Source organism: Xenopus tropicalis, chromosome 3 (assembly GCF_000004195.4).
Source record: "Xenopus tropicalis strain Nigerian chromosome 3, UCB_Xtro_10.0, whole genome shotgun sequence".
In the NCBI taxonomy this organism is placed as follows: Eukaryota; Metazoa; Chordata; class Amphibia; order Anura; family Pipidae; genus Xenopus; species Xenopus tropicalis.
In genome coordinates this window covers 75,333,679-75,345,162 of record NC_030679.2, presented here as the reverse complement: position 1 = coordinate 75,345,162, position 11,484 = coordinate 75,333,679, and the positions used below count along the sequence as shown (strand labels likewise).

Here is an 11,484-nt window from a genome sequence, read left to right as displayed (position 1 = left end):
CTTTGGTCTGCACATAAACTGCTCCTTGCTCATTACCTCTTCTCACTCGTGCATCCAACATTTTTCATGTGCTGCAACCTTCTTTTAGAATTCTGATCTGTCCCATTAGACACTTGCAGAGTTTCCGGGCTTTCAAATGATCACTTAAGACCCACCCTTTAAAGGGTATAACCCAAGCCTTCAACAATTTGACTGCTCACCTAACCCCATTACTGTTTGCTCACAGATTAACAACTGGAATTCACTTTTCTCTATGCACTTACCGTTACAATCTTAACCAACAGGATCTCTACTGCTTACCTAACCAAATGTCTGACTTCCACTTCTCTTTAGATTGTAAGCTTTCATGAACAGGTCCCTCCCCCTATTGTCTCCTCACAATGTTCAGTTATCACTGTGAATTACTTTTGGTGAAATGCTTGGCCGTATATTGTACTTGGACCACAAATAAACATTGTAAAATAAGGGAAAACTTAAAATCAGGGAATATAATAATGCCTGACTTGATTCCTTCCAGATTGTAATTATGTAAGGCCTGGGGGCTGATTTACTAACCCACGAATCCGACCCGAATTGGAAAAGTTCCGACTTGAAAACGAACATTTTGCGACTTTTTCGTATGTTTTGCGATTTTTTCGGATTCTGTACGAATTTTTCGTTACCAATACGATTTTTGCGTAAAAACGCGAGTTTTTCGTATCCATTACGAAAGTTGCGTAAAAAGTTGCGCATTTTGCGTAGCGTTAAAACTTACGCGAAAAGTTGCGCATTTTTCGCGTAAGTTTTAACGCTACGCAAAATGCGCAACTTTTTACGCAACTTTCGTAATGGATAGGAAAACTCGCGTTTTTACGCAAAAATCGTATTGGATCCGAAAAATTCGTAAAGAATCCGAAAAAATCGCAAAACATACGAAAAAATCGCAAAGTACCGATCATTACGAAAAAAACGCAATCGGACTCCATTCGACCCGTTCGTGGGTAAGTAAATCAGCCCCAAGGTGTCGACATAGACATATTTTGTTAAGAATAAAATATATACAAGTTGACGTAGCTGGAAGCAAAACTATTTCCATATATAGTATCACATATCTAAAAAATATTTCTTATCAAGCCAAAAATACTTTTTATTGGAATACAGTTTAAGTCTAATTTGTTAATCCTTCACTAATATAATATTTTGCTGAAAAATAATGCTTACTGCTGCCAAATCATGTTCAAGTCTTATCGACTGTAATGATTAAAAACTTGTAATATAGAATGAAAAAAGCTAATACATTACTTTTTAAATAGGTAGTTCACCTTTACATATTGTTTTCAAACAGAACACCTGACATTTGTAACAGCTATTGAAAGCAGCATTTGCTGAACTCCAGGTTGGTACTTTTTAAACAATGTTGCAATGCCAGTCTCCTCAAGCAAGACAGGTCTGTGTTACATTGTTTCAAATGCCAGAGCCACCAGGGCAGAGAATAGAAAAGGACTGGCAAACACGACTTCTAATAGCAATATTATATACAAATAATTCAAAACCCATTGTAAATTTGTAATGAATGTAATTTGCAAAGTTGCTTAGAATTATGTTTTCTTTTATTAGGCAAAAAATTATATTTTGGGTCAACTTGTCCTTTAATCCTTTCAGCTCAGCTCTTTCTAAGTACCTGCTAGCCACTTGTATACAACATTACTGCAACCACTTGTTCACAGATAATTATTATTCTGGGGGCTTAAGCAATTCAGCTTTTATTGAAGAATTACCTTATATGACCTTATGAAGTAAAATCTACATAAAAGTCTTGATAAACACAGGCTGAGAATCCATCCTACATTTCAAAAATAATATTGTTGTGCCTGCATCTGGAGCCACTGTCTGGGCCCGGGTGCAGGCACACAAAGTGGATTTCAGAGACTGTAATTTCATACTCGAGCAGTTATGCAACAAAATCTGCTTCATGTGCCTGTACCTGGGTCAGTGCAATGGCTTCAGGTGCAGGCACAATTGTTTCCCATCCCAAATTGCTCCTTGCTACATGGATCTCATCATGTTTCTAGCTGCGCTAATCTGCTCTTTTAGGTTGGGGTTAGCGATAAGGACAGTTATTAAAGTTAGAAACTATGTGATAAGGGAGAGGTGAGGGGAGTCAAGGCAGTGCTAGTTAAAGGAGAAGGAAAGCCTAAGTCACTTGGGGGTGCCAAAATGTTAGGCACCCCCAAGTGACTTTAATCGCTTACCTTGTACCCCGGGCTGGTGCCCCTGTTAAGAGAGAACCGCACCAGCCCAGGGTAGCTGCGACCGCTTCTTTCTTCAGTGTTGGAGCGCTTGTGCATGCGCATTAGAGTAAAAAGCCTAACTTTAACAACAAAGTTGGCTTTCACTCTACTGCGCACGCCCAGGGATTTTGCCGCAGAAGAAACATGGAAGAAGGAAGTGGTCGCTACAGATACCCCAGGCTGGTGCGGTTTTCTCCTAACAGGGGCACCAGCCCAGGGTACAAGGTAAGCAATTAAAGTCACTTGGGGGTGCCTAACATTTTGGCACCCCCAAGTGACTAAACCTTTCCTTCTCCTTTAAGAGGGCTTTTATAGCCCAAGAGGTATAGTTGTTCTTTAAGGGCTAAACTCCACAAGCGCTTTTGTCAGATGGTTACAGATCAACAAAATACATCTGACAAGTGGGATGTAGTCACATGGGTAAAAATATAATGGGACTGATGCAATAATCTGATGTGTAAGCTACATTAAAGTTTTGGCATGCAACATTACATGCCTATTGGAAGGAAATGCTGCATGCTGCATCTGCATCTGACAAGATAAAAACTGATGTTGTCTGACAGACTTTTTTTTCTCATTGAAATACATTGACTGTTGGATGTACACATATAAACAAAAGAAAATATCCAGCTGTATCTGATCTGACATTAAATTAAAGCCTATGGAGAATCCTACAAAACTTCATGTTGTTGCATGACAAGATCAAATAAAATCTGACCCACAAAATCTGATATTTCCTGTGGAGTGTCTGTTGCTATTTAACAAGCCTTAATTATGGTTAGGAACCACCATTTCATTAATTGGTTTACTGTCACAGCCATTACTGTTCAGCTACACCACCTTTCCACCAGACACTTCCTTCCAGCAAAGGCTCATCTGAGACAGAGTTGCAATGTAACAATGCACTACTGTTCAGCAGCTGTGAGAACCATTCTACCCTGCAAATAATTTCCTCAACTTTCAGACGTAGAAGACATACATGAGGTTGAATGTCTTATTCCCATGAACCCCTCCCAGCCAATTGAATGACTCATACAGAACTACATAAAACGAGGGTTCTAAGCAAAATATACCTAACGAGTGTCAGAGTGACGTCAAGAAAATCAGCTGCTGCTTCTCATGTGACTAAGAAAGCCCCGCCCCTCCAGCTTGTCAACTCTTGTTGCCAATGTGTGGTCTCAGTGCCAGTCTGTGCCCGCTTGTAGTGGGGTAAATTGTAGCGGGAATTGCAGGGGGACAGCGTACCGAAAGGCAAGACAATGCAAGCGGTGACTGAAAACTAAGAGCAGAAGTCGCCTATCGCAAGCTGCTGTAGTGCAACAAGCGGCAGTGACATTGTAGATAGGGCGGGTACATATGCTCACCTAGTGCCCGTGCACCCCGACCGGAGCGGCCCTGAGCACCGCCACCTCCATTGCTGCCTTCTGATTAGAGCAGGGCTGTCCGCTGCTCCCACTTATGTCCCGCAAAGCCAGCGACAATGTGGAGTACACGCTGCGGAGCCTGAGCAACCTAATGGGGGAGAAAAAGAGAAGGAAGCAGCAACAGGAGGAGGCAGCGGCAGCCGCCGGGGAAAGGAGTCTGATAGCCTCCGCCGAGTCCTGCACGAGTATTAATAGCCAGAGTACGGGCGCCGGGGACTTAGAGCGGGCGGCCCGCAAGCAATTCCAGCAGGATGTCACCCCGGCTTTTGTTTACGTGGTGTCCGTGTTCTCGGCCCTCGGGGGGTTCCTGTTCGGCTATGACACTGGGGTTGTGTCAGGGGCAATGCTGCTGCTCAAGAGGGAGATGAACCTATCTGCTCTATGGCAGGAACTACTGGTCTCCAGCACTGTGGGGGCAGCGGCACTGTCGGCTCTGGCGGGCGGCGTACTGAACGGAGTTCTGGGTCGCAGACCGTGTATTCTCATGGCCAGCCTTTTATTCACCGCTGGAGCCGTGATCCTGGCTGCTGCCCGCGACAAGGAGACGCTGCTAGGGGGACGCGTGGTGGTGGGACTCGGTATTGGTAAGTACCGCTCTGATGCTGCCATCTCCAACCTGTGGCTCCCTGGCTCTATTGCTTCTGGGCAACCACAGGGCGAAAATCACACTTTCATGTATGTATAAATCTGTGTACAAGTTTTCGCATAAATCAAAATGTGATTAATAAATAGTGTATTTGTACAGACCTTAATCCTTTTCCCCTGTCCCCTTCACCCTGTAAAAGTGTGTCCACCGTTCTTCCACCACAGCCTGATTTTGTAAAATGTCACTTCATCTCTATCAAATTTTTAGATACTATCTCATTTCCTTTTTGAAATACAACGCCATCTTTTTCCCACTGCTATCCCACTGTTACCTGTCTTAGGAGTTTTTTTTAATCGACAGTTAGTGCTATTACAGTGTCTAGGAAAAGAGAGCACCCACTAATGTATTTCACCTAACTGCCAATCAGAATCTGACCTGAGTTATTGCAGAAGCAGTAAAGACATTTTATATTTAGAAAGTGCCTTGTTTTTATGAGATAAAGCTATTACATTTTCATGATAGTTCTCATTTAATTAAATAGAATGTTGGCTCTTCACCAGCTGACATAATCTGTTTAAAAGTGTGAAGTCCTTTCAGGCCTGCTTTAATAAATAGGCAAAAGAGACATTTGTCCAAGGCCCGCTGATTCTAGGGGCCTACTGTATTTGAACTCCCTTTCCCCGCAGTCTCTATTAGTTATTGCTGCTATAGATTTTACCTTAGCCTTGTCAGTTCCAAATTGTTACCTTTAAAAAGGGCATGTCAATCCCAAAAATAATTTTTTGCATAATGAAAGAAAACATAATTCTAAGCAACTTTCCAATATGAAATAATTAAAAATTTGTAGTGCTTTAAACGTTATTTGTAAATGTAATTGCTATTGAAAGAAGCATTTGCTGAACTCCTGGTTGTTACATTTTAAACAATGTTGCAAAGGTCTTGCTTCTCCAGCAATACAGGTCTGTCAGGCTGCTGACTTGTGTTACATTGTTTCAACAGTCTGAGCCACCAGGGCAGAGAATAGAAAAGGAAGCACTGCTTCTAATAGCAATTATAAATACAAATAACTTAAAAACCATTACAAACTTTTAATAAATGTATTACAAAGCTGCTTAGAATTTTGGTTTCTTTTATTAGGCAAAAAAATTATATTTTGCGTTGCCTTGTCCTTTTAGTGTCTTTCTCTGCACTTTGATTTAGCCTTTGTCCTGATAGGCCCAGAGAGGCTGTCCAACATTGCCTCCACCACAACAAATAAACTGACCTCCATCCTCCAACTTTTTCTGTGTAGTAAAAAAAAAAGTTAAAATGACTGTTCTTTGCACTGTGAGACAGTGAAACATAAGGGGTCAATAACTATGTGCAAATTAGGTTGCAATCCACCTTGGGTTTTGCACTTTGTGCCCTGCTTTACACATAGATTAATTACCACAGGCCACTGTACTCCAAATTGGAGCTACAAAGCGCTAATGTGCACAACTTGCTTCCCTACTTTGCAAGCCAGGAAGTGCTACTTACTGCTTCCCTATGGCAAGCAGTAAGGGTGCATAGGACAGGGTGCACTGCCCCAGATGATTCTGCGCTTTGCACCAGATATTTTTTAGTCTTTTGTAAGGTGCAAATTGCTGCCAGACCCCATATGCTTTGCTCTTGTGTCAGTAGATGACCCCTATTGCTACATACATATTGGAACCAAATGTAAAAAAATAATGAAACAATGTTAGGTATAAAAGAAACATAAATGACTAAGGGTGAGCATAAGCATTAATCCATTTCTCTCAGCCCTGCGCATTTTTTTTGACTGGCTGAGAGAAGCGGATCCGCCTTTGCGTTTTCCAGGCAGACCACCAATCCGCTTCTCTCAGCCAGGCAAAAAGAGCAGGGCTGAGAGAAGCGGATTAATGCTTCGTCAGCCCTCGCCCTAAGGCTTATAAATATTTGCAGTACAAAAGAAGTACAGATATGGGACCTATTATTATGGGACCTGGGGCTTTCTGGATCAGGGGGCTTTCCGTAAGTTGAATCTCCCTACCGTAAGTCTACTAAAAAATCATGTAAACATTACTTAAATCCAACAGAATTTTTTTGCCTCCATTATTATTTATATCTTCGTTTGGATCAAATAAAAGCTACTATTTTATTATTTTTAAAAAAAAATAATTATTTGATTAAAATGGAGTCTGTGAGTCATGGCCTTTCTGTAAACTGGAGCTTTCTGGATAACAGGTATCCAGATAACAGATTCCCATACCTGTACTTCAAAGCCAGTAAAAACTTTGCAGCTAAAAATACCTTAGTTATAAATCTATCCCCAATATGCCAGGGTGGCGCTGCTACCATGAGGTGAGTTGAGTAACTTGCCTCAACGTGGCAGTGCCTACAGAGTTACCATGGGCAGCAAAAAGGCGCTCCTGGTAACTTTAATCTGCTAGCGCAGAGAGCGCAATTGCGCTTTCTACATTAGCGATGTGGCCCCCCCCCAGGACCCCATCCGGCATTGTAAATGTAAGCACGGGGAGGGGGGGCAGCATTGAAGGAGTCGCCCTGCCCTTATGTAATAATAGGCACTGATGTTGCTCATGAGCAGTAACGCATAGCAACCAATATGATGTTTGCAGGTGACCAGTAAATGCTTCCTGGTTGGTTACTTTAAGGTACTGCTCCTGGGCAAGCTTACATCCCCAAAGACAGAAGGGGTGATCAGTTGCAAATCGCCACCACTAAAAGCAGCGGTAACTTGTACAACTGGTCGCGGTAAATTTTACATTTTATTAAATAACCCTTTTATGTATGAACTTTTAACACATTTTAGACACCAGAATGCAAAAGATGTGTCACGTTTGTTAATGTTGCATACAAGACGCCACCAAGATTCAACAAAGTTTAAAATTTGTCTTAAATGAAATAGCCCAGTGTCAGGCACAGTATGCAGTTTTTTAAATGTCTGTGGGGGTATTGGCCAATTAAAGAGTAACTTGTTTGCTGCATGTATATTATGTTCTATGCACCAACTAAATGTAAACTGTTGTTGAAAAGAAGATTACGTAATAAAGAAATGGCTGATATATGTAAGAGGTAAGCTGAGTTCTAGTTTCCCCCCCAAGGGGTCCCAGATCTTGTATGTATTTTGTAAGCATAAACTGACCCGTGTGGGCTGTTGATGAGTTGGGCACCATAATAAGGCTGCAGGAGAATAAGGGTAATAGAGTACTGACCCAGAGAGACCCGGTGGGGACAATCTTTCTTAGTATGCCTGATAGTAATATAGGAGCTTAGGGAGGCCCAGACCTTCTTTATCTCAAGGATGGTATAGAGACTGAACTATCCTGGATACAAATCATTTAAAATAAAATCTTGTGATGGTTGCCTCTTTTAAACTGAGTTAATCTTTATTAAACATCCTAATCGCTCAGTGGCTAAATTAAATGAAGTGGGAAAGAGGGAGTAACTTTGCTAAGTTTTGCTGTAAATGGATAAGGTATTTGAAGAAATGCCTGTTATATAATTAAAGCTAAAGCAGGGTAGACTGATTTAAATTAAGTAAGTTAATACTGAATCCCCATTTCCCCAGTGAATCATAAAGGTAATGCCAAGAGAGGGATAGCTCAATAGCTTTGAGTTTGTTTTGCATGATGAAGAAGTACCAGGCATGTGATTGTGACTGAAGCTTGGTGCTCTGGTACAAAGCTTACCTAATTCTTATATAACAGAAGAAAAGGAGTATTCCCTAGGTTCTGTGTCTAGTACTAAAATAGGCCAATCATTTTTCCAGTTTTGCAAATTTATTATCAGACTTTGGAATTGCAGAATTTGGAATTTATAGCAAAATTCTTCAATTACTCCAGCCTGAGTCTGATGTGTTGTTAATGTTTGAAACTTGAGATCTTAGGACTTTACATAGCTTTGATTTGAGTTTGTTTTGCATGATGAAGAGGTAACAGGCATGTGATTGCATCTGAAGCTTGGTGCTCTGGTACAAAGCTTAACACTAATCCTTATATAAGAAGAAGAAAAGTATTCCCTAGGTTCTGTGTTCAGTACTGAAAATCATTTTGTCAGTTTTGCAAATTTATTATCAGGCTTTGGAATTTAAAGCAAAATTCTTTAATTTCTCCAGCCTGAGTCTGATGTGTTGTTAATGTTGGAAGCTTAGAAGTGCTCTAAAAATAGTGAAAGTGGAATAGTGGAAGGTTTAGCATATAATGTCTGTTGGATTTCGGAAAACTGGCCTACATTAGGAGAGTTAGGGTTGTGTTGATCACTTTGAGTCCTGCCTTTAAGTTATATAGTGTATGGGGAAGATGAAAAGATTATGTTTTGTCCCTTCCCCTGGTTTCACATAGAAAATTATTTGGTTTCTACTATAGATAGTAGATTGTAGATTGTAAGCTCTCATGTGTCTCTTTTAAAGTCAAGGAGACATATCCCAATTAATATATATATATATATATATATATATATATATATATATATATATATATATATATATATATATATATATATATATATATATATATATATATTTGGGTTCAAATGTCTCCCTGTCGTACGCCAATGCCTTTATGGCTATGTTAGAAGAACTACACATTTATCGTGATATAGACTTTCCAGACCATTGTTTGGCCTGGTGGAGATATATAGACTATATCTTTGCGGTATGGCGGGGCGACATTGAATCATTGTTGCGGTTCCACAGCAACTTACGAAAGATACATCCCTCCATTTCTTTTACGTTATCCTCTAATTGCTAGCAGATCCAGTTCTTAGATGTCTTGATCTATAAGAATTAGAGGGGAGGTATTGATACATCGCTATATACCAAACCTACTGACCGTACCCAAATTCTCCATTACCGGAGCAATCATCCAATACATACAAAAAAACTAAATTCCTGTCAGTCAGCTGACAAGGGTTGATAGAATTGTGAGTGATGATCAGGAGAAAATAAAACAAGAACTGATGTGTAATAAGTTTCGAGACAGGGGCTACCCAAATCATGTTATGCAACAAGCTATAGGAAAAATAAGTAGAACTAGTAGAAAGCGACACAGAAATATACGTATTCCATGTGTCACCCAATTTAATTCCTGCAGTAAAAATATAGAGACCATTCTGCAACGCCATTGGCATATATTACAAAGGGCTTACCCCCAAATTATGGATTTTAAATTACTACCATTGATGTCTTATCGTAAAGGTAAAACAATAGGCAATATGGTCACATCCTCTAGGGTAAAAACACAGAAACCAGAAAGACGCAATGATACAAGCCTTGGGTTGAGAACTCTGGGCATGTATCGCTGCTCTGGCTTAACACAGTGCCACAGTGTAATAAAAGGAAAGGAATTTATACATCCAGGTACGGGATATAAAGTTCAATTACGGGGCCATCATACCTGTATTTCTAAATATGTGATTTATGCGTTAACCTGCCTGTGTGGGCTCGTCTATATAGGGGAGACCACACAAATGGTCAAGTCACGCATATCTCAACACGGGCGACTAATCTCCCTGTGTGCCACAGCCCTAAATGTGGCGACTAATCTCCCTGATATGACATCCCACTGGCAAGAATGTAAATCACCAGTGGGATGGCATACGCGGCGCCGACGATTTGCCGAAGTTGCCTCAATCGCGGTGCCACGTATGCCATCCCACCGGCGATTTACATTCTCGTCGGTGGGATGTCATATCAGGGAGATTAGTCGCCTGCAACAAGGGAGATTTGTTGCGGGCGACTCATCTACCCGTGTGCCACAGCCCTTAGTGTTCTAATTGTTTGCGCACCAGGCTGCATACATAGGAAATGAAGGGGTGGTAGAGCAGGTTGTTTATAGCAGTTGCTAAGATACTTCCACTGTTGTCACTTCCTGTGTTAAGCTATTTAACTGGTATGATTAACCTGCTGTGCTATTGCTTGATTGAGCTTGCTAAAGTGCACTTTGCTTGCCCGGAACATTGCTGGATATACTATGCTATGCAGGCTGTATGTAAGATATTTTTGACTTTTATGAACTCAATACACTTTTTTGCAATTTTTGAGTACTGCCTTTTCTTGTTTTGTGAAATATATAATATATACATATACTTCTTTGTTTTGTAGAATTACTTTGCTATAGCAATATGTGATATAGTAAAATGTAAAGAACACTGAATTATACTATGCTTAATATTATACTTGGGAGACAGTTTTATGAAAGGTCAAACTTACCTGCCTATATTTATTTTTACCTAGGTATTGCATCTATGACAGTACCAGTGTACATTGCCGAAGCAGCTCCACCCCATTTGAGAGGAAGACTGGTTACTATTAATACACTGTTCATCACAGGAGGACAGTTCTCTGCTGCAGTGGTGGATGGAGCATTTAGTTATCTTGCAAGAGATGGCTGGAGGTTCGTAATGCAATAGAATTTCATACCAGGTTAATAATCTCTCCATACGATATTAAGGGGTCCTTTGTAACATTTCAGGAATTTAGAAACTAAATTTGCACCTGTACAGTTGCCATTAGCAAACAAAGAGCTCATTGCATTTATTCTTGCAACTTGTAGACTGCCCAAAACAAATTAGTGTGACTGGCAACTGCACTTGTGCAATTTATTACCCATGTTCGCAAACTGGCACCATCATTTTTAACTCCTAATACTATGGTAGTACTGCAGTGCTAGCATTTTAAAAAACATTTCTTTACAAGGTGCACTTTTAAAATGTTTGTCTTATATTTGTACATTAGATGGCTTAAAGATATTATGACTACATTAAATACAGTTAAGGGATACTGAGTTTTTCCAGTTTTTTATGTAACTGTAATTTTATGTATAGTCAGTTATGCAAAAATGTAATCAATAAAGGCTGGAGCTAACAGCATAGAGAGCTGTAAAGGAGGAAGTAGTGTTATGGCTATTATGTTAGATATCTGCTCACTCTAGACCAGTGGTTCTCAACCTTCCTAATGCCATGACCCTTTTAATACAGTTCCTCATGTTGTGGTGACCCCCAATCATAGAAGAGCGGTGTCTCAGTTCCTAAGACCTTTGGAAATATATGTTTTCCGATGGTCTTAGGCGACCCCTGTGAAAGGGCCGTTCGACCCCCAAAGGGGTCCCGACCCACAGGTTGAGAACCGCTGCTCTAGACTTTATAGATTACATTTTTGACCAACTATATTACAATTATGTTTTGTTACAGTCTATCTATTTTT

At 40.4% G+C, this 11,484-nt stretch overlaps 1 protein-coding gene across 3 annotated transcripts in view; it reads left to right on the top strand.

The window, feature by feature from the left end:
- The first annotated feature begins 3,358 nt into the window (after positions 1-3,358).
- Positions 3,359-11,484, top strand: part of slc2a13 (solute carrier family 2 member 13) — a 67,465-nt gene continuing 59,339 nt past the window's right edge. For all 3 annotated transcript variants that reach the window (XM_031899004.1, XM_031899003.1, XM_004913004.4), the window contains exons 1-2: positions 3,359-4,278; positions 10,516-10,675. In XM_031899004.1, coding sequence (XP_031754864.1) covers positions 3,729-4,278; positions 10,516-10,675 — 710 coding nt within the window. In that variant the 5' untranslated portion in view covers positions 3,359-3,728. The remainder of the gene's footprint in view (positions 4,279-10,515; positions 10,676-11,484) is intronic.